Source organism: Rattus norvegicus, chromosome 10 (genome assembly GCF_036323735.1).
Source record: "Rattus norvegicus strain BN/NHsdMcwi chromosome 10, GRCr8, whole genome shotgun sequence".
NCBI classification, from domain to species: domain Eukaryota; kingdom Metazoa; phylum Chordata; class Mammalia; order Rodentia; family Muridae; genus Rattus; species Rattus norvegicus.
Window position 1 is genome coordinate 86,142,386 of NC_086028.1, and position 25,122 is coordinate 86,167,507.

Genomic DNA, 25,122 nt, shown 5'->3' on the forward strand with positions numbered 1-25,122 from the left:
AACCGAGGTGTGCAACAGTCTTGAAGTCCCCTCTGCGTTTTTCCAAAGGGTGAAGGGTTGGAACTGTAGGGGAGGGTGAACGGTTGGAGCTGTAGGGAAGGGTGAAGAGTTGGAGCTGTAGGGAGTGGGGTGACATCTGAAGGCGGTAAGTACACCAATAATCAGGTTTCTGGCCCTGAGATAAACTGGAGGTGTGTATGGATTTAGCCAATAGCAACAACTCCAGCAGGGAGCAGCAGAGAGCTGGGATAGCCCTAGCTGTTACCAGTGTTCAGAATCAGCAGGTGGTCCTGAATTAGGATGGACTGTGTTGAATGTGTCATGGGAGTGTCATGAAGGACAGAGGGAGTAATGGGCTGTAGCATAGGCCTTATGACCAATCCTGTGTTCCTCATCAGGGAGAGGACAAAAAGATGGGTCTGAGTCCTGATGCAGTCCTATCAAAAAAACCCTCACAGGTCACTTCAGACACCAACAATCTTCAAATACAGGTTGCATATTCTTTAATGTAAGCCGAGGGGAGCCAGGTGTCAGCCCCAGGTCAGTCCTATCCTCCACCATCAGAGCTGCCAACAGCAGGGCCTCTTTCTTTTGGTTACCATGACCAGCAGCATCCTCTCACACACATGGAGTAGAGCCATTTAATCAGATTGATGATTCATTTTAAATTAACTTCAGGAAAAATTGAGAGGATATGTATGGCCTGATAAACTGCCAGAGAAAGACGAGGAAGACAAGTGTGAGGTCGATCGATCGGCTGACTATATTGACAAGATACTGATTGGTTACATGTTGAAGAAAACATACAATACAAAATACAGAAAAAGTTGGTTCCATCCCTCCCACTCCCCCCCCTTACCCACCCACCCCCGAATACTCATCATCGTGATTTGGTCAGAACAGGGCTCAGAGCCAGAGGTCAGGGTGACTAAGGGTGGAGGAGGCCTGGGCCATGGGTGTGGCTGTCACAAATGATGCTTAAGTAATGCTGCGGTTTCTCTCCCAGCTGGGAGTCAGATGGGGAGGGGGCTGCAGCCTGATTGACAGCCAGCTGAGGAAAGAGCTGCCTGTCCCTTCCCCAGCCCAGGGCCTGCCCACTGCCCCAGCCCAAGACGGCTCCCAACAAGGTCGATGTGGGTGTTCTTGCTGAGTCTGCTCTCCAGCAAGAAGGAAGGAAAGGGTAGCTGCTCCAAGCCCTGTCCCAGGATGAAGAGCACAGGAGCATGGCTACTACCAGCAAAGGGCAAGTGGGGGAGCAGTAGAAAGGGAACAGGGAAGAGCAGAAGATCATATATATTAAAAAAGTGACTTAAGACTTAAAATTGAATTAGTATTTGTACAGAAAGGTGCAGGTGGAATAACTCCCTCCGGCCTAGGATCAAAGTTATGCGGAGAATTCATGATGGACCCTTCCCCTGCCCCCAGTGGTGGCCCGAGTTGTTAAGTGCGATTGGTTAGAGTAGATTCCAGTCAGGTCATTCTGCTGGAGGAGTGGGGGCAGTGGCAGGTAAGGGGCTCAGTTGCTGCAGCACTGGCTCCGGCTGGCTGGGTTGCTCTCCTGCAGATCCACACCTCTGTTTCGGCCTGGAGCACCAGCTGCATTCTGGGGCTCATTCTTGGGAAGCTTCTTAGCTGTTTAGGAGAGAAGGGGAAATGTATCTTGCAGTCACCTAACACTCCCACCTAATCAGTGACAACCAGAATAATGGAAGGCCTGTGTGCCAGGTATACTGTGTGTCTCTAGAAACTGAAACAGAGAACTTCCTCAAAACCACAGTGACTATCTGCATTGCCAGGATTTGAACTCATAGACAGAAGGATTCCTGAGGCAAAAGAGCTAAAGTCCTGCGGGGGAAGAGACAGCAATGGAAGGCTCTGATGTGGGCAGGGAGAATAAAAAAAGACTGGTCCAGGCATCAGAAAGTTCTGCATCTGGCAGTCAGCTAGACAATTTTATCAGTTTAAATGGTGAAAATCCTGCTAGGGAAGACATCCCACAAACCCACTAGACACCAGCACACAGGGTTCTGCTGTGCTCAGGGGAAGGGCAGGGAGAGGCAACTTACCTATCGCCATGAAAATTTCATTCACGTTCATTGCAGTCTTTGCGGACGTCTCCATGAACAGCAAACTGTTGTCATCTGCGTAGGCTTGTGCTTCCTAATTCAGATGTGAGGAAGAGGGTGGGAGGGGAGTGTTGGCAAATGGCAGGGGCTAAGACCCAGGATAAAATCTTCCCTAGTCTCTGCCCTTATAAAACAAGAGACTGGGCAGATGCAGGGCTTTCAGGCTTAGTGCTCCCTGTTTTGGGTTTTGCTCGAAGACCAGCATCATGTACCCTCCACTCACATGCTATCCCTCTCAGTTCACAAATATTGGCAGATTCTTATTCTATGTCCTCTCTGCCTACCTGCTCTTCAAAATCACTAGGTGAAAAATCCTTCTAGAGAGATACCCTGCACCCCTGGACAAAAGCATAAGAACACGTGGATGCCACCTGCAGCACTGTTTCTAGTCCTCAGCTATCGCAAACAATCCAGGAGGCCATCAAGTTAGGCACTGGCAAAAGATGAACTGCATGCAGAGCGGGGTATGGTGGCTCATGATCATAATCCCAGGAGAAGGAAGCAAGAGGTTCAGGAGTTCAAGGCCAGCAGCCTGGGCTACATACTCCATGAGATACTTCCTGTTCCCCATACCTATAAACATATGACACTAACATACAGTACATGTGATACACAGCATATTCCCATCTACTATAAAAAGAAAAAGAAATGTACATTTTTGGAAAGACAAAAACCTGGGAATTCCGGATAAGGATAAGAAAGGCTGAGTTTCTAGGATTAGAGAGACAAAACTCATTATCTATACCATGTTGGTATAGATGCATACATTGCCTAAAAAAGTACTGATTCTGTCCGTACTGCTCATCAACCTACTCCCCCAACACAGAGATAATTCCTTTATGGCCTGTGCTTGAGTCCTGAGAGGGCAGCAGATGAGAACTGCCACTGCCTGCCACCTCACAGGGCCCAGGCAGCCTGGGGAAGCCTCCCTCATGGAACCAGCTCACCCTTCCCCAAGTTCTGAGATCTTACCTGAAACTCCACGGCTCTCTTGCTGGCCAGGTCTGCTTTGTTACCCGCTAGTGCAATGACGATGTTGGGGCTGGCCTGCCTCTGTAACTCCTTCACCCAGTTCTTAGCCCGTGCAAATGTATCCTGAGGAGACAGGATGAGAATGTCAAAGGGACAGAGGAAATATTCTACTCAGGGTGACTCAGTTGCAAATGCAAACTGCATAACCATAGGTATTTGAAACATCACCCCTAAAGATTATCATGAAAAGATTATCATGAGAGCGCCCAGACAACAAGGAATCTGCCCATATACCGCCCTGGAACAGAAGGCTGAGTGGTCTGAGATGAAGTTTTTTGTTTGTTTAAGATTAATTTATTTCATCTATGTGAGTACACTGTCACTGTCTTCAGACACACCAGAAGTGGGCATCAGATGTCATTACAGATGGTTGTGAGCCACCATGTGGTTGCTGGGAATTGAACTCAGGACCTCTGGAAGAGCAGTCAGTGCTCTTAACCACTGAGCCATCTCTCCAGCCTGAAAAATGAAGTTTTTATAACCCAGTTCTTGGGTATGGGCAAATAGAAATGAAGGGCAAAGAGAAAGGAAGGAAAGTCTTTACTGTGTTGGTGATGTCATAGACCACAATGGCTGCTTGGGCCCCCCGATAGTACATCGGGGCCAGGCTGTGATATCGCTCTTGCCCAGCTGTGTCCCAGATCTCAAACTTGACCGTTGTGTCGTCTAAGCAGACAGTCTGTGTGAGGAAAGCCGCTGCAAGAGAAAAGGTGCTGTCATTAGGCAAGGAGGAGCTGGAAACCACCCTGACTTGGGTGTCTCTGTTGTTGATTCTGGCATGTAGAAGCCTGTCCACACAGGGCAGGTGGGGCTTATGCTCCTCTATGTTGTCTGGGAAGTGTCTGCACTTGAGTCATTTCAGAGCCACCCTGCAAAGCACAGCAGGGGCTGGATAAGGGAGGCATGGGGGAACCCTGATGCCAACCTCGAAAAGGTAAGCTTCCATTCCCCCTAGCCTTCCTTCCGCTGCCCTTCACAGACCCATTTCAGCTCAGGGGTGAAAGCGACCTTCAGTTTTGGGAAGGTATTCTCTCTGGGAAATATACACTGTCACACTGCCAGGCTGTGGCTGGGTGGCTGGCTTCCCAACTACCCCTGCCACCTCCAGGCACTCCAGCAAGCCACTATCCCCACTGTGACTCAGAACTGTTCTTGTATGGCCAACCTGTGGTTTGAATACAGATGCTACCTGAGACAGAAACACAGCTGCCTAGAAACCTCCTACCAACCAAGAGAGCAAAGAAGGAAGACTCAAGTCCATGGGTAGCCCTGGCCTCTTGAGGTTCACAAGGACTATAGATGTGAGAGGTTGAGGCAAACATGCTTTGAAGGAAAATCCTAGAGCTGGGACAGACAGGTAGACAGGTAGGACTCCCCATATCCTGGACTCAGCAGAAGATTATGACAGTTCTGTGGGAAGCGGTTTTCCTTGTTGCTGTTCCCCACATCCCCAGCCCCCTGAAGAGCCTGGGCTGCCAACTCACTTCCCTCTCTCTAACTCCTAACAGAGCTGAGGAGGCAGTGAGAAGACTGCTGACATGGCCCATTCTGTTTCCAGCTGCCTTGAAATCTACTAACCAGGAGAGCAGAAGGAAGACTCAAGTCAAGGCTGGCTCAAATTTGAGAGGCTCAAATTGACTAAGGATGTGAGAGACTGAGTCTAGACCCTTATTCACATCCTAAATGCTGCCCAATGGGGAATCAGAGATACCTTCTGAGCTCCAGAAAGAACAAAGGACAGCAACAGAGGACAGAGGACAGGACACACATACTGCCCTGCAGGGAAGAAAAAAAAAAGGCCTCACATCCACACAAATAATAGAGGCCAGACTAGAGCAGAAAGCCAGTTTCAATCCCTAGGTAATTCTTAGCATCCTTGCTTCTGACTGCTGGGTTCAACTCCAGAGCCCAATGACAAAAAGGTGTTCCAAGGTCAGACCCAGTTTCTGTATGCACAGCTTTCCTTCTCCTCCAGACACCTCTGGCCTCCCGACTCCCTTTGCTCACTCACCTCCAATTGTGCTCTCCTGGTACTCATGGAACTGCCCCTTGACAAAGCGGAGGACCAGGCTGGATTTGCCCACTGCAGACTCGCCCAAGAGGACCAGCTTAAACTGACAGATCTTGTTGCCTGCAGCTGGTCCATTGGGTCGTGCTGCACCTCCTCGACCCGCCATGGTGCGATGCTCTGTAGTAGTACCAGTGAGCGTGGGGGTGGGGTCGGTGCTTTGCAAAGAGGCACTTAATGGGAAGGGAGGCCTCCAACTGCAGGGGAGAAATCAGAAGTAGGGAGTTAGAATGAGACTGTCAAAGGTGCCCTCCCTGATGACCTGGGTAACTGCTCTTGCCCCTAGACTTCCAGCCCTTTCCACAGGATTGAACAGGAAGTCTTTACTACATTGAACTATACTCTCTCCCGCAGAGTGGTACCAAGCAAAATGGCTTCCCAACGTTAGGCTCATGGTTCCTGAGCAAAAACTCAGACTTCCCTCTCTCAAAAACATAAATTCACTTAAAAAAATACAGGAGAGGAATGGATACCAGCATGAGTCAACAGGTTCATTGAGCTCTACCTCTGCACTCCCCCAAAAGAGGGCCCTGGAAGACAACTAGGATTTAGGTCATCAAACAATAAGATTGTAGTCTAATACTAGGCTCACAGCCTACTCTGCAGGAGCAGTGTGGGGAGGTGGGTGAAGGCACAGCAGGCCCTGGCAGCCAGCTCCTCAGATACGGTGCTTATGGTACTCGGAGAGCAAGACCTGGCAAGCTAGAGTTGTCATCAGAATGGCCAGGCTTGTGCCACACAGCACAATGACTGACTTTCTTGCCTTTCTGAGGCTGTACACCAGAATCTAAGCATGCTCCCTTGCACTTCCTCAGCGTCTTTCCCGTCTTCAGTTTTGGAAGGGCCTAAAGTCTCACACACATTAAAAAACAAACCACACAGAAAACCAAACATGCTCTGTGGCCGGAGCTCTGCCCCAAGTCTCTGCTGCCAGCTCTCCCTTTTAAATAGAGACCTAGCTTCCACTGCCTACTGGCAGAGGCAGAGGTGACACAAAGGAAGCTTAGGGGGAGGACGGGTGGAGGCAAACATGACACTGAGACCTACTTTCCTAGCAGCTGGTGGTCCAGTCCTGAGTTTACCACTCAGCCTCAGAAACTCAAACTTTCTGGAAGCTTCCAAACTGCACAGAAGGATGAGAAGCCTCTAGAAAACATATGTCGAAAGATATCAGAACACACATAGGGAGAGCTGAACTTCCCCTGAACGGGAGTGTATCCCCTATAGTCCAGGGACAGGGAAATGATGAACAGAGGCCTGTGGGAAGCTCTGTGTCCCTGTAAGAAGCTGACAGCAAAGGGCCTGCTTTGTTCAGCCTCAAATCCTTTGCACATCCAGAATCTCCCAACAATTCATTTTAAAAGTGAGCTTCAGGAAGAATGACTCACTAATCAGGAGCAACTGTTTCCTTTCTGGGCAGCACTAAAGGAAAAAAAAGCTTTGAAATGGGGGCCACCTCTTCCCCAAAGTACAAGGAAGGAAGTTGGGGGGGGGGGCGGCGGCAATCTTCAATATGATTACTAACCAGAAATGTCATTTAGACATGCCATAGGTAAGATGCTTTCTCAGTCACCCTGGACAGGAAAGACAAGGCCTGTACAGTTTCATTGGGAGAGCTTGCTCTCAATGCCCATGCGTGTTCTAGGAACTCAGAGTGCTTACCTCAGCAATCATTCTGACAGACGGAGCTAGCACTCAAGGAGAACTGCACTATTATCTCTTTTGAGCTTTAACATAACCTTCTATTTTTATAGACATAACTCGACAATATTAAGTGCCCGGGTCAAGGCCATTCAGTATACAAGTGACAGAGTCAGGACACTACTGGCTACTCGGGTTAGTACACACAGGCTCATTTGTTATCAGGCTGTTCTCCCTGCTGGGGCGAACAATGAGGACCACGCCCACCCTTGGTGTTTGGTTTTGAGTGGCTGCAGCAGTTCCGCTGGCTCAGCAAGGTCTGGACCCAGGAAAAGTGACCCTGATACACAATGGAATTTACAAGTTGGTGATTACCCTGAGTGCACATGACACTCGGCAGAGACTCAGCTCAAGCACAAGTATGAAAGGAGTGCGGCAAGGGAGGGGACAAGCAAAACCCTGGCTGCAAGAAACCACAGCAGTTGTGGAGAAGAGACAACTACTGGCATGGGCAGTCATCCACAAGGTCACCAGAGAGAGGCAGTCTAATGTCAGTCGTACCAAACCCACAACTCTGTAAACCTGCCCAGACAGAATGTGATTTGCTCCTTCTCATTCTTCTTCTCCATTTTTCCCCCCTTAAGCCAAAAAGGGAGAAAATGAGTTCTCACCAACAATTCTCAACCTTATCTGTATGTGGATGCCATCTGTGGGGCTGGCCAGGCTCATCCAGGCTCAGAACAGCGCCAACTATCCACAAGCACCACCGAAATACAAATGGGACTTGAGTAGTTAGCATAAAGCAAACGAAGCACAGGTTGGAGTGACACGAGTGTGACTGTCTCACCCTGTTCCTGGCTTATCACACACAAGCCACTTGAGCTAAGTCAAACCAGGACAATTAGTGACGTGGTGCATCACGGTTCATGCCAGAGTCTGCTCAGAGTGCAGCACCTTCTCCATAGACTGGTAAGCAGGCCCTGGCTTTGCTAGTACACTGACAAGTTCTACCCAGCTGGCTTAAACTGACTGCTGACAGGTCCTTCCTTCTCCCTGGCCCTGCCTCCAGAAACCCCTAAGCAGGTGTTCACAGCCCTTTTTATAGTGGCTACCTCGAGGCTTTTCTGGCCCCAAGAAGGGATCACATGAGCAGAAATGTCTGACCTTTTCAGTCAATAAAGCACTAAGCAAGACAATTTTTGTCATGAAGTAATGAAGTGATAAGCGCATGTCTGAAACAGGTGAGGGTCACACCCAGGTTCCCAGGAAGGCTTATACCTTCTACTCCCAAGACTAGAAAACCAGAAGATATACTCCTGGTGGGTAGTAAAAGTGAATTAATTCATGTACTGAGCTGTCCTGCCTCCTGGTATAAGTGTGTGTGGCATATGTGTGGATATGTGTGTGTAGCATGTGTATGTGACATGTATATGCATGCGTGGTATATATGTATGCATGCTATATGTGTATGTGTGTGTAACAGGCTGTTTTCTTTCCAGCTCCAAGTTCCCTGGGATAACAACTCAGACGCAAAATATATTTACGAATACCTAGGCCATATAGCTAATAATTTAAAATAACCCATCGATACTAATCTACATTCTGCCACATGCCTGGTTACCTCTACTCAAGTACCAAATATCTGTCCTCCTAATATCTTCCCTGGAGACTCTTCTCATGCCAGGCTCTATCCCAGAATTCCTTCTGCCTACTGGATGCCCCACCTTCTATTCTATTCTTTCCTGTAGGCTACAGGTGTTTTTCTTTTTTCTTTTTTTTTTTTTCTTTTTTCTTTTTTTCCGGAGCTGGGGACCGAACCCAGGGCCTTGCGCTTCCTAGGCAAGGGCTACAGGTTTTTTAATTGACAGGTGATACACCCATATAATATACAAGATATTCTCTCTACATGTGCATGTGGTGTATGTGCATGTGGTATGTGTGTGTGTGTGGTATATGTATGTACAGTGTATACATATATATGTTATGCATGTGTGTGGCATATGTATATGTATGGGTGTATGTAATGTATGTGGTGTATGAGTGTATGTATAGGCATAATGTTTTTGTGGACTGTGTAAAGGTTATCCTTGTGTTGTTCAAACGCTGATTTCTTGCCCTCATAACTTGTTTCAATCCACACATAGCAGTATAAAGCTTAGGTCCAGAATCTCCTGTCTCAAATTTGTGTAAACAATCCTTACAATTTACTCTCTGCCTTGTCAATAAATGCTGATCATGCAACAGTTGGGTAAAGAGAGACTAGGGTAGAAACACCAGCCAAGGGAAGAGAGAGGGAAGCAAGAGTTTTGGAGTTTGAGAGAAAAGGAAGGGGTCCGATTGGATGCCATGGGAAGAGACATGTAAAGCAGAGAGTGCTAAGACGGCATTAAACTGCAGGTTTAACTGGGGTCAGGGATGGTAGGTAGCCAGACTGCAGAGAGTTATTACAAATCAATAGTGACCAGCTGTGGGGTTGGGGATTTGGCTCAGTGGTAGAGCGCTTGCCTAGCAAGCGCAAGGGCCTGGGTTCGGTCCCCAGCTCTGAAAAAAAGAAAAGAAAAAAAAAAAAAAAAAACTGACCAGCTGTTAAGATAAAGCTTGAAGGAAATCTTGGTTTCTCTATATGGTTTTTGAAGACTAGCAAAGGTAAAGAAATACAGCTGCCAGATTAATTCACTGTTTACACCTGTATGTGTGTGTAGTATATGTTTATGCATGTGTGGTGTACATGTATATGTGCAAGGAATATTTTCCCCTGAACTAGTAGCAAAGATATTCCATATTTTAAATCAAATAGCAGAATAATTTTAAGTTGTTTGGAGTCAAAAATCAAATCCTTAAGAGCCTGTCACCATCAAAGCTGCCTGTAAGAGACAGGATGAGTTAACAATCTTTTCCCCTGAATGTTTGGCAATGGTGGAACTTCAGGTCCATGACAAAGGATTCCCTCAGGACCCACTTCCCAACCCTCCAATACGAGGCCCACTATTGGCTGCCGGCTCTCTTCACAGATCTCTACTCCCAGGAGATATCAGCCGAGGAGGCCAAAGAAGCCTTTCCTTGACTGAGTGTGGAGGGATATACAGCAGCAGGCCCGAAGACATCCTGCCTGTGAATAAATCTGGACAATTCTGTTTATTAAAAAAAAAGGAGGGGGTTGGGGATTTAGCTCAGTGGTAGAGCGCAAGAGCAAGGCCCTGGGTTTGGTCCCCAGCTCCGAGAAAAAAAAAAAAAAAAAAAGAATCCTGGTTCATTCACAGACCACCAGGAGTGAACACCAGACCCAACTTCATGCTTTTCATGGGAAGGGGAGCATGTGGAAGGACTTAGGGTCACCCTCTTTAGTATGTCTTTTCCCACACGAAAGGGCAGAAGCCCAGGGCCCTGGACACTACAGCTCTGTGCACAGGATGAAAATGGATGAGAAACAGGACCATCAGGACGTTGCTCTTCATTGTGCTGTGTTGCCTGTATATTACTCTGGGTGCCACAAGCCTGCAGCCACTTTTCTCATCCGCTCTACATTAGACCATCTACATCAGAACCTCCTCAGTGGGGCAAAGAGGAACACGCCTTCCATCCCAGCACTAGGAGGCAGAGGCAGGGGATCTCTGTAAGGCCAGGACTACATAGTGAGACCCTGTCTCAAATAAACAAACAGAAGTAGCCGACTAAACACCTGAGCTTCAGCTGAGAAGGGAAGGCAGACAAATCCATACTGTGTACAAACAACCAACCATCGAGCGAGGTAGGGTCTCACTTTCCTAAGCTGAAGCCTTCAATACGCCAAGTGCTACGGCAACATCAATCATCCCTCCTCGGTGTCTGTGAGAAATGTTCACGCTTTTTTCCTCTACTCTATACCCTGACTTCACACTGCTGTCCTTCCTGGTAAAAGGTCTAGCAATTCCAGCTGGTGGGTGTCTCTGATGCTTCCTGTTTGTTTTAGAGACTTCCTCTAGTTGCAAGTGAGCACAGTTTGAATAGGGAGCAGATGAGAGAAACCAGACTGTAGGCCAAAGGCTGGGTGGAGATGCAGTCACTTAAGATTAGCTGATGGGGAGGGGTAGGGACAGGACTAAGAATTAAGTGGCTCTGCCCAGAGCTCTGGGGAGGTGGTCTAACCAGAGACTTGAGCTTGAGAAAGCACAGCACCTCCTGAAACTTACTAGTTTAAGAGAATGGTGCACTGGCCTGAGCAGAAGTCATTAGGTTTAAAGGCTAAGGGGGCTGGTATCAAAAGGAAACCAAAAGGAGCCAAGGATTGATACAGGGCTTCACTGACCCAGTCTCAAGACAGACCTTCCCTCTCAAGAGGGAAACTACTGCTAAGACACACTGGAGCCCAGGACAGTATGGCAGGACTGCTAAGCTGCAGAACTGGAGGCAGCAGCAGCAGCCTGGAATCTCCTATCCCCTCCCTGATCTTAGCAAGATCAGCTTAGAGCTCAGAGAGGGGTACTGGGTCCAGCTTTGGTCAGCTGGTTAGTTCTGTGACCTGGGCCAAATTATACAGTGGTCATTCTCAGCTTCAGTTCCTTATCTACAAAATGTATTATTTAATGTTAACTGCACTGGGTTACTGTAAAAGTTGAATAAACACGGGGTAGCCAACATAGAAGTAAGAGGAAGGAAAAGTTCCAAGTGGCATGCCTATTAAACTACAGGCTAGTTATTCAATTGATTCTGACTCCTTGTTGTCAGAGCTTAAAGGGCCATACAGACCTAATCCTAACTATGTCAACTACAGAGGTAAGGTGTGATGACTTGCCCGGGGACCCACAGCAAGGTGATGGCAGAGCCCAAGCCCATGTAACTTAGGACAGGTTCCCCTATCAGAGATGAAAGAAAAACCAAGATAATCAACATATTCACATCTACTAAGGATGACAAGTTAAAGAGCTGGTTTTCTTTTTCCTTCCTTCATTTCTTTTCATTTCGTTTTTTTTTCCAAGACAAGTTTCTCTGTGTAGCTCTGGCTATCTGGCTCACTCTGTAGACCAGGCTGGTCTTGAACTCAGAGATCCATTTGCCTCTGCCTCCTGAGTGCTGGGATTAAAGGAGTGTGCCAAGACTGCCCAGAAGGAGTTGGTTTTCAATGTAGTTAATCATGGATGTGTGTACGTACCACCACATGTACATAGAGGTCAGAGAACAACTTTCGGGAGTAGCTTTGTTCCTTCCATTATGTGGGCTCTGGGGACTGAACTCAGGCCAAACTTGGTAACAATGTATTGAGCCATCTTGACAGCCCCTAAGTATGCTTCAATAAAACGATGGGTTTTTAAAAACAAACAAACAAACAAAACAATGGGTTTTAGCAGAGAAACGCTTTTTTATATTAGTTAAAATTTTAGCTAGTCATAAACTTAAGGAAGCACATGAACTTCTTTGTATCTGAAAGTTACAAGTTAATAAAATACTTATGGTATGGAATTTGTATAAAACAATGACAAACTAAAGATCAGAAATGGGTGTGGTGACAGACACCGCTAATCCTTGCACTTAGAAGGTAGAGGTAGGTGGATTTCTATGAATTTGAGGCCAGCCTCATCTACACAGCGAGTTCCAGGACTACCTATTGAAATAAAAAATAAAACAAAATATATATAGAACCAATTACATCTCATATATAAGCCATTTTTTTTTCTTTTCTTTTTTTTCTTTTTTTCAGAGCTGGGGACCGAACCCAGGGCCTTGCGCTTGCTAGGCAAGCGCTCTACCACTGAGCTAAATCCCCAACCCCATATAAGCCATTTTTACCTTTCTCTAGTAAGACTCAGAATAATATGACAAAAAAAAGATATTGCCTAAATTGGAAAACAATCAAAAAACAAAGATACTCAAATGTTGATAAGGGACAAGCTGTGCTTTTGTATAAAACATGATCTGTTCAGTGTATGCTGAACCTGTGTTTACTGCTTAGATCTAACTATGGGTTAAAACACTGTGAAACTGTTTACATGTTCCTAAAAGCAAGACGCCAATGTGTTTTTAATGATCAGAAAGAGGTTACAGTGGTGTGATACTCTACAATCCCACCAACTAGGGTTATGTGAAGAAGGGGGAAAAGTTTGGGGGTCAGGAAAGAACTGGACAGGGTGGTAGGACTTTGGTTCCACAGTACTCAGGGCCATGTCTCACCAGCAGGGCAAAACCTGGAGCCAGGTACTCTAAAGTCCAGGCTAAGCTGTGGGAACGACTTTAATGGAAAGCCACTAAGCTGATTTAGGAGAGGAGATGCAGAAGTAAAGGGGTTTCCTTCATACAACCTTAGCAGATGACCTGAAACCATGTGAGTGGCCTAGAGGTCAGAGTCAGCTGGGTTCCCTGCCTCTGTGGCAAACAGAACCCCCTACTTTACTCAGACCACTCAAATCCCTTGCCTGAGATTAGTCTTAATGCACTCCCCATTCTAGAATAGACCACAGTGAAGCCTCATGGAATCCCTAGGAGCACCAACTCTGCCAACTCCTGAAAAGGGGTTTAAATTCTGGAAACATCACTGGGTAGCCAAGCTGAATGTTTTGCAACGAAAGAGTATGGTGAACTCCTGAATCCTTTTCCCTAATGTTCTGGGTAGTACTGAGGACACACATGATGACAAGTCAGACTGTAGCCATCTTTTAGGAGAAAGACCCCAGCTTCTAGAGTCCTGTCCTAGAAACAGTAAGAAATCCTCTGAGAACTGGCAAGATGGCTTAGTGGGTAAAGGTTCTTGCCACCAAGACTGACATTCAGAAATCAATCCCCAGGACTCTGTGATTTAAAAATCACAAGAAGAACCTCTTCCCTGACTGTTAAGCTGCTTTCTCAGCTCTCCACCACAAATGGGTCTCTGGAGGCCTTAGGGGGAAGCACAGTCAGCGCTAACTTTCAGGCAAAGATGGGAAACCTCCAGTGACATTTCCTCTCTTCAGCCAACCCACATGCCTCAGCCCTCATCTGCTGCTGTTCCAGTAGGGAGCACGGATTTTCTGGATGGCAGGTAAGACGGGTGAGATTCCCATTAGCCTGCAAGCCTCTTACTACTATGTTTCAAATGCTAACTTGGTTTTGGGATTTGGAATTTTTGACTGGTTTTGAATGTGTTCTTTTTTTTTTTTTTTTTTTTTTTCCCGGAGCTGGGGACCGAACCCAGGGCCTTGAGCTTCCTAGGCAAGCACTCTACCACTGAGCTAAATCCCCAACTCCATGTGTTCAGTTTTACTGACGGAGAGCTTGGAATCCTCCTAACTCAACAAGAACTGGGGCCACAGGTGTGCACCGCCACGCTGGTTTCCTGTGTTTGTTCTGTTTGTGCAGTTATAAACTTACTAGGATGTTACTAACTGGAATCTCATCAATGCCGGGCTTGTCTCCCTCGCAGGCTCTCGGAGCTCTACAGAAGCCGGGAGTGTGAGCCAAGACAGCTGCCCCTTCTGCTGCCCCAGACCCAGCAGGACTCCAAGAACCTCTGCTCAAGTCAGGACCAGCAGCGGCACCTGTTCTCTCAGGCGCTCACTCCAACTGACACGTCTCACAAACCCTTCCTGTCTCCACAAACAACCAACAGAAGAAAACCCGCTTAAATCACTGCCTTCTTTGTTTCACCCCTTAGCTCCCCGGCAGCAAGAAGAGGTGGCATCTAAGGGGAGAGCAGGGGTGTCAGACAGCAATAAGCCAAATTCCTCCTGCTCAAACAGCACATGCACACTGTGGTCAGAAGCTGCCCAGCTAACAAGAACAAGGCGAAAAGCTCTCACAGTGAGAGCCAGGGGACAGTGACTCTCGGGGTCAGAGAACAGTATTTCAGACAAACTTTCTTTCTTAAAATATATGATGGTGTCAGCTGAACACAGAGTCCAATCAGACAATAAACGGGTACAAACACGTTTCAATAAATTAGCCATACTTCTGCTTCCAGAGTGCCACATTCGACAAAGACTACTACAGGTGACACGAGGAGGTTTGAGACCTTGGGAGCTTGAGAGTTGAGACTAAGAAGACAAGTGGACCCAGGGCACTGTCACCCAGGGATCCTATTACAGAACTCTCAAAGGCTGGACTGTAGTTTTCCTGTTTTGTTTTGTTTTGTTTTGTTTTTTTTTCCCCCGGAGCTGAGGACCAAACCCAAGGCCTTGTGCTTGCTAGGCAAGCGCTCTACCACTGAGCTAAATCCCCAACCCCAGTTTTCCTGTGTTTTAAGCTTGAGCCTGGTATAAGGTAAGGAGTCATAAACATGGTGACCAGGCGATACAGGCTGGGCTGCCTAAGAGTGGCAAATAGACAGGGATATCGAGAGCTCACGTGACCCCACCACAAGAGCACTCCAGGCCCGGGAGGAGAAGCCTAACAGATCTCCTGATAGAACTCCCAGGCCCTGGAGTGACCTGCAGTTGAATCACTCCTTCCCCTTCCTGCGAGGCTTTGCAATGGAAGCAAGGGAATGAGGTCTTCAAGATCCCTTTTGGATATTTGTTTCTTATTTAACTCAATGAAGCAGAGACAGGTGCACAGTGGAGTTAAGTCAGACTCACAGCAAGTCCTACAGCCATGACTTTTGTTAGTTCTTGCTGTGACCCTGAACGTACCAAGCCTTTGAGAGAGTGGCACCCTCATCCAGGGCTGCTAGAAGGAAGAAGAAGAAGAAGAGGAGGAGGAGGAGGGAGAGGAGGAGGAGGAGGAAGAGGAGGAGGAAGAGGAGGAGGAAGAGGAAGAGGAGAAGGAAGAGGAGGAGGAGGAAGAGGAGGAGGAAGAGGAGGAGGAGGAGGAAGAGGAAGAGGAGAAGGAAGAGGAGGAGGAGGAAGAGGAGGAGGAAGAGGAGGAGGAGGAAGAGGAAGAGGAGAAGGAAGAGGAGGAGGAGGAAGAGGAAGAAGAGGAGGAGGAGGAGGAGGAGGAGGAGGAGGAGGAGGAGGAGGAGGAGAAGAAGAAGAAGAAGAAGAAGAAGAAGAAGAAGAAGAAGAAGAAGAAGAAGAAGAAGAAGAAGAAGAAGAAGCAGCCGCCCCTAGAAACACTTTGCAACCCAAGTGGGCCAGGCAAGCCCTGTCCTAGAACCCGGGGAAACAAGTGGAGCCAATCCCCAACCCCCACCCCTGTGTTCAGACATCCTTCACCTCAGCTTCCAAGACCTCATCCTCCAATGCCCCTTATTTGAAAAAGGAAGCCTTTCGCTAATTTTCTAAAACCGAGGGCTACTTTCCTAGAAGACTCATGATGTTCCGTCAATAGCCCCAACTTTGAATTCTCTGGAGATAGTCTTAATGCCTCTGACTGAACAAATTATCACCATCCACTAAATCCTCCCTACCAAAACCTATCACAACACCTTCAAAACAACAAAAAAGGGGTGACTCTTTTTTGAGAAGCCCACACCCGTGCTCTGGGGTGTGTTTTAATCCTCCTCCTTAAGTCTATATTAGAATACTTTAACAAATCCTGACTGTGCTTCAATAAGTTTGAAAGAAAATTATAGATAAGAAAAGTCCTGTAACATGAGGCATCTTGAAGACCTCATTCCCTTGCTTCCATTTCAAAGCCTCTCAGGAAGGGGAAGGAGTGATTCAGCAGCGGGTGGGGGGTAGGGTGGAGGGTGGGAGAACAGGACATCTGAAACCAGGCTGCCGGGGTTGAGGATTTAGCTCAGTGGTAGAGCGCTTGCCTAGCAAGCTCAAGGCCCTGGGTTCGGTCCCCAGCTCCGGAAAAAAAAAAAAACAAAAAAACAAAAAAACAGGCTGCCATGTTAGAGGTTTGCAAATTGGAATCATTCATGGCCACAGAGTCTGAGCAGCTCAGAGAGCAGTGCAATGGCTAGGAGAACATCCAGGGTGAGGGAGGCCTTGCATAGCTTCCTCAAGCCTGGGATGCTTCTGACAGAGTCTCCTGAGAGGGACACACACAGACCTATGAATAGAGGCACAGGGCTGGCTCAGAGCTTATGTTACCTATTTTTAAAGGGTGACTGCCCAACAAAGGATTGAAGCTAGTCAATGATTCAGGATCACAGCTCCGAGTGATAGTCTGCTTTGAGTCTGCCTAGAGCCACACAAGGCTTCCCAAAGGAGAGGTCTGTTTATGAATGGCAGTAAAAGACTCGTGACCAGACCACCTGGGATTTCACATGGACTCTCAGCCCAAAGTCCAGAAAGGTTTGACTGGAGAACTCAATACCCAAACCAGACAATGATAACAGCCAGCACCTCTACACACTCTGAGCGCAAACTGCAGAGTGGATACCCTTTTAGCTCAGGGGCAGCATCAGGCAGATGGGGACGATGAACTGGCGAACAGAGGACAGCAATCTGCTGCAAGGACCAGTGCTAGGACTGGAGGGGTTCTCATTATGTGCTAACTCTGCTACCTTACCCAGCAATGGGGAGCACCAACCACCACCAAAAGGGACAACTTAAATTCATGCCGACAGCTCCAGATCAGGGCACTAGAGAGAAAATGTTTGCTAAACAGGCCTTGGCAGGGCAGTTGGCTCCATGGCCTGGGCAGGAAATACACAAAGAGCATCTTATGCCAAAAGTAAGGAAACGCTCAAAAACAAACTCAGAAAACCTCACAATGACGGGTGGGTCAAAGGGAGCTGAAGGAGCACCCAATGGTCAAAGGTGAGGAAGAACCACAGATTACACACTAAATTGTAAAATTAGGTACCTGTGAGTCAGTATCAACAGGTGAACTATTGAATAAATAAATGAGAGAGAATAAGCGGATCTCTTGCATCAAGGGCGTTAATAATTCATGTAGCCACTCTACCCTCCAAGAGGGGGTCCTGACCAGTCACTCTTCAGTTTACATTCTTCCAAAGACAACAAATGCGGTCAGGCTGCCAATGACAGTGGTGGATCATACTGATTGTGTAGGCTTACACACAACGGGATGCAAATGGTACTTTTCTAAATCTCCCCACTAACCCTTACTACTCTGAACCCCAGTCTACTCAATGAGAAAAATGTCTGGCATCACACAAAGTATCTGGCTGGTGACCTCAAGACCATCAAGGTAACTGAAAATAAGTGCAGTCTGTGAAGCTACCCACACAAGAGTAGTCGTCTGAGGAGATGTGACAGCAGCAGAGACAGGACAACCTGGTGCCATCCACAGAAATGTGGGCAGAGCACAGAGACTCATGCATCAACACTAACATAACATGCTACCAACAGGGGAACAGGGTCGGGGGCTTGTGAGGAAAGTCTGTACTACCCTCAGAACTTCTCTGTGACTATTCTGAAAAGTTCACTAAAGGGAAAAAAAAAGGAGGGGTGGGGCAGGGGCTCATGCTGAGACACGATGGGATTTTGAGGATGAGTTAACTAACCTGAGAAGGAGTAGGGAGAAGAGCATATAAGAGCACACCAACACGGCAGCTAAGACCAGAGCAGGGAATTCAAAGGCTACAGCAGCGGGTGTTTGTGTGTTTGTGTGTGTGTGTGTGTGTGTGTGTGTGTGTGTGTGCGTGCGCGCGCCGTCACCACTGCTTTTTGTTTTCTTTTGAAGAGAAGAAATAGAACTGGAGCCTTGAAAATGCAAGGCGAGCACTTGTGTGCTGAACTCTACTCCAGAACGCCTGGAGCTGAGGACTAACGTCACCCTGTGCACACACAGAACCAGCACCCACTGACCAGAGTCACACTTACTTCACTAAGTGCTGCCTGGGTGGGTACTGTCTCCTCACACACACCTGCAGAAAGTACAGAATATTCTGTCCTACCATCAGAGTTACTCACTCTGCAGGAGCAGATGGGTGGGGGCACTCTGTAGCCAGCCAGAGACATGTCCACCTTCTCCTAGGAAATGGAGATTTGGAGAGCTCTGCCCTCTGGAAATCTGTTTGTACCCTCCCTGACCCGCACTATCCGTCTGGTATCAACTACTCTACTTACCTGTATGCTCTGGTATCCATGTGTGAGCAGCTGAAGAGGGGACTCAGGCTACAGTGAGCTGGGCTTAGGTCCAGATCCCAGCTTTAACCAGGGAGATTGTTAAGGAGGCTGGGAGGCAGGTACTTTAGGGCAGGGTTCAATGTCTCTGCTTTTCCCTTAGCAGTTGCAATGAGGGGCCTACGACATGACTGTACTGTGGCCTGAGATGCTCTTCTATCTGCGATAGAACGAGCAGGGAGCCAGTATTGAGAAGCAAGCTCACATAGAGAGAAAAGAGAGGAGCCAGTATCTCCTCAGCTAGTGAGAAGTTTTATCAAGAAAGTGACTTGCAAGACAAGTCTGGAAAGAAGATGGAGGAAGCCACTTCCAGGCAGGGGAGGTAGACTCAGATATTCTAGACAAAAGGAACAGTACACACTTCATCTAGAGAGGAGGGGCTATGCTGCATAATGGAATGAGCACAGGTCCCCCGTCCTGTCACTCACTGCAGGATTCCTCACTGTGACATGGGCCTTCCTCCAATGGTGGAGGGATGAAATGAGTAAGCTCAGAGCTCAGTAGAGTGCCTGCTACAGGCCAGCAAAGCTCAGGAAGCTGAGCTTTAGACAGATGTGGTGGTGCCTGCCTTTAATCCTAGAGCTAGGGAGGCAGAGACAGGTAAATCTCTGAGTTCGAGGTCAGCCTGGTTTACAGAGTGAGTTCCAGGGTAAGCAGGGCTACACAAGATAACCCTGTCTTGAAAATGAAAAAACAAAACAGAAAAGTCAGTTGAACTTTAACTGGTATCACTACCCCGGTGTATAGATGTGGTAGTTTGAAACCCAATCCTTTATATGTCATGCTCTCAATACAGGGAATGCCTTAAAAGATTATTCCAAGGTTCTTTGTTTTCTTTGAGATAGCCTCAGCCTATGTTTTATATCTGGAGACAGGGTCTCACTGAGTTATTCTGGCTAGTCTTAAACATGCTATGCAGTACAGGCAGGCCTTGACCTCAGGATTCTCTTGCCTTAGCCTCCCAAATTGCTAGGATTCCACGAGGCTCTGCCAAGATCTTGAAAGCATTATTACCTAACTTTTGGAACACCTTAGTCTATAAAATCTGCCTGAATCAAACATGGCCATGCAGATCAGTAACCCTGTGCTCATCTCCCAGGAAAATTCAATTAAAAAAAAAAAGGGGGTTGGGGATTTAGCTCAGTGGTAGAGCGCTTACCTAGGAAGCGCAAGGCCCTGGGTTCGGTCCCCAGCTCCGAAAAAAAAGAACCAAAAAAAAAAAAAAAAAAAAAAAAGAGCACTGACTGCTCTTCCAGAGGTCCTGAGTTCAATTCCCAGCAACCACATGGTGGCTCACAACCATCTGTAATGGAAACCAAAAAAAACCAAAAAAAAAAAAAAAAAAAAAAAAAGTACACTAGTGGGAATGGTAGTGCATACCTTAAGTACCAACCTTGGAAGCAGAGGCAGGTGGATCTCTATGAGTTCAAGGCCAGTCTGGTCTACAGAGTGAGTTCCAGGACAGCCAGAGCTAAGTAGAAAAAGACCTCAAAAATAAATAGCACAACTCCCAATGGGACAATCATGGCGACTGCCTAGCAGTTTCTTATAGTCTGTATGTCTGTTTGCCCTCCCACACACCCCTCTTTGTCACAGTCTCACTATGGCCCAGGCTAGCCTTGAACTCACTGAGGTCCTCCTGCCTCTGCCTCTGCCTCTGCTTCCCAAGTGCTAGGATAAAGCCATGAGCCGCCATGCCTAGCACTCCCTCTGTAAAAAATTACTACAACTTGTATCAACTCAGCTCAGAAACTATGAAATGAGGAATCATGGGATGTCATCTAAACACTGGCCAGTATAGCAGATTTTGACACTAAAACTGATTAGAATTGTAGAGATGAATTATAATAAACTTTCAAAACCCCACCTGCCCACCAGAGGCCACTGGTGAGGATCTGTCCTAGCCATGGCACTGGACTGGCTCCTTTACCTTTTGTTTCTAACTCTGCAAGAGATCTAGTACTGCCGTTGTATGGGAAACACAGGTGCAATGAGACCAAGTCACCCAAATGGTAAGCAAGGAACTGAGGACGGGAGTTCAAGTCTCTGCATCTGAGCCTCTAAGGCCCTCTACCTGTCTGTACTGCCTTTCTGATTGCTGAGCAATGGTTACAAAAAAAGCCAGGGTCTCCTGTAATCCAGGCTGGCCTCCAACTTTCTATATAGCCAAGGGTGACTCTGAACTCTGATCCTCGGGCCTCTAACTCCAAGGTGCTGGGACCACAGCTGTGCCTACACACCTGGTTTATGCGGTGCAGAGAGATGAGATTCATGCATGTTAAGCACTCACCAACTGAGCTCATCCTCAACCCACTAAAAAGGTTCTTTCTGAGCTGGTGAGATGACTCAGCAAGAGAAAGTGCTTGCCACCAAGTCTGAAGACCTGAGTTCTATCCCAGGCCCCACCTGGTAGAAGTAGAGAGCTGACTCTCACAAGTCGTCTTCTCTCCTCTACATGTGCACAGTGGCATGTGCGTGTGCACACACACAGACAGAAAGTAAGTGAATACATGTAGGTTCTGTTTAAGGAATGCTTGCTTAGTGAAGCTCTGTTTGAATTTGTTGAGTTTGAAGCTGGGCATGGTGATGGACATCTTTAACCCTATTGCCTGACAGGCAAAGACAAAGGACATACCTCTATGGGTTCCAGAGTAGCCTGGTCCACAAAGGCAGTTCCAGGACAGCCAGGGCTATACAGCAAGACCCTGTCTCAAAATCAGCAGGGAGTGTCAGAGGGAAATCAGAAGGTGGAGCCTTTCAGTCCTGCCCAGGGGGACCACTCCGCTTGTCACTTTTACTTTCGTTTTCTAGCCGTCATGAGTTAGGTTTTGGAGAAATTATGACACACAGACGTTAGCAAATTCTTAGGCCCTGAAGAGTACAGGCTTGGGATTCTTAACTGTCATGGAGGCCACGGCAGAGGAAGAGGGTGGAATGTTGGGAAAGAGAGGGAGGCAAAAGCAAAGGCGAGAGATGGAAGGCTAAGAGTCTGTAGTCATGTCCTGGTTCACTCTTCCTGCAGGCTCCTTCACTTAACAAGCACAGCAGATAGGAGGGGAGCCTGCTTTTAGAAAAGATAAGGTTACATTTGCACCCAAGCTCCAAACACTGGGTCTGACCACTTCTAACTGTGTGGTCTTAGGGGAGAATCATCTCTAAGGTAGGGGTAAGAATACCACCATCTCCAGGATTCCTGTGAGGAATATGCAGGGGAAGAACCCTGGGGCTTTATATCTCATAAACACTAGCTCTTACACTCCTCCTGGAGTGGACAGGCAGAAAGGCCAACAAGGTGTGAAAAGCAAGAGGGGAGGTGAACAGCAACCTTAGAGGAACAGCAACCTCTCAGCAGTGACCCCTCTATCCCCAGCAGAGCGGCAACAGCTTTCTGCTGGGCCTCTACAATTTCTGAAAGCCAAAAGTGGCTGTAGGACCATGCAGAACTCTAGTGCCTTCTGTGTCACTGAGAGTTTCCGCAGAGGGGTGTTTTAAAGTCAGAGCTGGGAAGAGGATGCTCAGACAACTGGCAGAAACGCACATTAGAAGGTCCATCTGCCTCAGCCAAGACCCCAGGAATCACAATCCACTCCTTGGAAGGTAAGTCTAGCAGAAACCACTTCCTATAAGCAGGCACGGAGTCTCTGAGCCCACAGTGGGAGGTGGGGGGAGGGGATAGGTGTCTCACCTACCTGTTGAGACAGGTAGGAAGGGGTTTCTTGTTATCCAAAAAGAAGTGAAATAAATGCATCACAAAATTAGCCTAAAATGTTATAACTGTCTAGAAGTAGGTCAGAAAGATCTCAGAGCAAAAAATGTTTAGGTTCAGTGTGGTAAGAAGCATCTTAAGTTGACCGGAGACGCCCAAGGACTGAATGGCCTTCTTACTCTTCTCCTGCTGCAAGACAGCAGGGGTCAGCTGTGGCCTCAGAATCAGGCTACTCCTCAGGAAGGCAGTCTCTGACCTGTACTTTGGCCACATAACGAGAACCTTCCAGCTTGGTCAGAGATAGCAGCCATTTCACACACTTAAGTCCCAAGGAAAACACAAGGACCCTGTGACAATACAGTAGGGGAACCAGCACTTTCTGCACATATAAGCAGTTCCTTTACCGACGAAAACTAAACCTGCCACTGTGATGTGGCCTAGCTGCCCTGTAGTAAAGTCCAAGCCAAGAGGGGAGGGGAGAGACTCCAGTGAGGAGTGGACCTGTTGCTCAAGTGTATGGTGTTGTGTGATTCACGGTGCTTAAGAGATGGTCCCTCAGTTTCACGCTACTCATATTTGGTCTATTCTCCTCCCTATAGATAAGCAGACAGCAGTCCCTCTAAGGAAACCACTCACATGCTCTGGAAGGACAGGGCTGAGCCTGAAGCAGGGGGAAGGAGGAGGGGAGACAGAAGATAATGAATGAGCAGATCCTCCCTGATCTGTGTGTCGCTGGGATTGAGCAAAGCTCAGCTAAATTCTTTAGAAGCAGGAAGACGGACACACACAGAGAGAACTTAACACTGGGCCGGGAGCATAAAGTGCAGCACAAGGAGAAGGCTGCCGATTCCTTCTAAGTGGCCCAGAATTCAAACTCTGCTGAGGTCCTAGTAGGCTCGAGAGGAAGTAAGGAACTGTAAAGGCGCAAACACACTTCTGTGCGTGTAGAACATTCTCATTTAGACACCCCCATCCCCACACACCCCAAAGGAAATAGAGATAAAAAAAATTCCTTCAGGACTGCAGGGGACAACTGGTTTTTTTGGTTGGGATTTTTGGTGGTGGTGGTGGGGACACAGGTAAGGAAACCAGGAGAGACAGCACTCTCCGCCACCCCTAAAAGAGAAGGGAGACAGGTTCCTTCACACCTGGTAAAGACTCTTTGATTCTGAAAGCTGAGGGGGTGGGGAGCGGAACTTAGAGTCCCTCTCTCCCACAAGTGGACTGGACAGGCCAGAGGAGAGCCTCAAAAGACTCCCAAGGGCTCCCGAAGTACAGGTTAGCGAAGGAAAGAGGAGCTCCCCCTTTGGCCCGACGCCCTGGTGAACCCCTAAGAGGGGGCTACGGGTCGGGGGTGGGGTCAGTGTCCCCCTAAGCTAAGGTTGGGCAGGAGGAAAGGGTATCCCAGGGAGGCTTCCACACAGGTAAGACACTGGTCCTGGGACAGGCACACTCACCGCGGCTCCGGGGCAGCAGCGTTACTTGGGCCGGGGCTCCCACAGACTCCGCTCCTCTCCCCCCGCCCCGGCGGTGTCCCAGGCTCCGGCCTCCACTTCCGCCTTTCAGCCGCTCCGGATCCGGATCTTCAGCTCTGCCCCGCCTCTCTATAGTCTCAGGTAACTGACAGAAAGGACAGACCAATGGGAGACACTCCGATCCTACCCACAATCAACGCGGGAAAGGAGGAAGAGTGCGCGCGAGGAATGGCGGGACTTGTAGTTCTCAGCACAGGGAGGAGCCGGGGGCTGCCTGGCACTTGGGTTTAGGGTGGAACCGGCTACTGGTGGGGCGGAGCCGGTCTAGGCCTGCTTATCGCGTCACTGCCAGTCCCAGGTGCCCCGAGGGAAGGCATGTGGCTGAGCTTTCCAAGAGGGTAGACCGAGGACTGTTCATGCAGAATTGAGAAAGGAAAAATATGATGCTCATGTAGCCGCGTAGACCAGTCGTGTGCCCTCGGCAACTTAGAGAAGCCAAGGCCCATCCAGGAGGCTGATTATTGAGGACATTCTATTATAGGAAAGGCCAGGTGTGATGGCTTGCTCCGAAGGCAGAGGCTGGCAGATCTCTGTGAGTAATCGCAAGGGTTATGTAGTAAGACCCTGGCTTTAAAAAAAAAAAAAAAAAAAAAAGTGATGAAAACTCTGTAGAATGGGGCCTCTGGGGGCTAGCAAAATGGCTCAACGGGTAAAGGTGCTTGCAGCCAAGCCTGATTGAGTTCCATCCCCAGGACTCACATGGCGTAAGACAGACTCCCACAAGTTGTCTTTTGACATTCACCTGTGTGCCGTGGCATTTAAGAACTCATCCTAGGGCTGGAGAGATGGCTCAGCAGTTAAGAGCACTGATTGCTCTTCCAGAGGTCCTGAGTTCAAATCCCAGCAACCACATGCAACCATCTGTAATGAGACCTGCTCTCCTCTGCTGTGTCTGAAGACAGCTACAGTGTACTTATATATAATAAATAAATCTTAAAAAAAAAAAAACCTCATCCACCCTCCCCCAAATATGTGAAGAAATGCAATTTTTAAATTACATCCAGGAGTTCTCTGGATGATACTAGATGGGATGAAAAGCAGACCTGCTGCTGCCACAGGCAGGCTCTCTCTCTCTCTCTCTCTCTCT

The 25,122-nt window shown here is 47.9% G+C and overlaps 1 protein-coding gene across 2 annotated transcripts; it reads right to left on the reverse strand.

Moving 5' to 3' along the window:
- Nucleotides 1–486: 486 nt before the first annotated feature.
- On the reverse strand, nucleotides 487–24,064 carry Rab5c (RAB5C, member RAS oncogene family). Of its 2 annotated transcripts, none has more exons than NM_001105840.2 (6): nucleotides 23,958–24,064; nucleotides 5,170–5,423; nucleotides 3,703–3,854; nucleotides 3,099–3,221; nucleotides 2,067–2,160; nucleotides 487–1,632 (listed from the first exon to the last, which is right to left on the reverse strand). In NM_001105840.2, exons 2-6 carry the CDS (start codon nucleotides 5,333–5,335, stop codon nucleotides 1,517–1,519), a joined length of 651 nt encoding a protein of 216 aa, NP_001099310.2. In that variant the 5' UTR covers nucleotides 5,336–5,423; nucleotides 23,958–24,064; the 3' UTR covers nucleotides 487–1,516. The 2 variants fall into 2 exon arrangements, with proteins under 2 accessions (NP_001099310.2, XP_063124806.1); XM_063268736.1 differs by lacking the exon at nucleotides 23,958–24,064 and adding an exon at nucleotides 6,274–6,289 and having other exon boundaries at nucleotides 741–1,632.
- Nucleotides 24,065–25,122: the final 1,058 nt, after the last annotated feature.

Excerpts from the sequence above, each read along its gene's own strand:
- Rab5c (NM_001105840.2), bottom strand. The coding sequence starts at position 5,335 with ATGGCGGGTCGAGGAGGTGCAGCACGACCCAATGGACCAGCTGCAGGC. Across the intron at positions 3,855-5,169 it reads CCAGGAGAGCACAATTGGAG|CGGCTTTCCTCACACAGACT; the intron begins GTGAGTGAGCAA and ends TTTCTCTTGCAG. Across the intron at positions 1,633-2,066 it reads TGAAATTTTCATGGCGATAG|CTAAGAAGCTTCCCAAGAAT; the intron begins GTAAGTTGCCTC and ends TCTCCTAAACAG.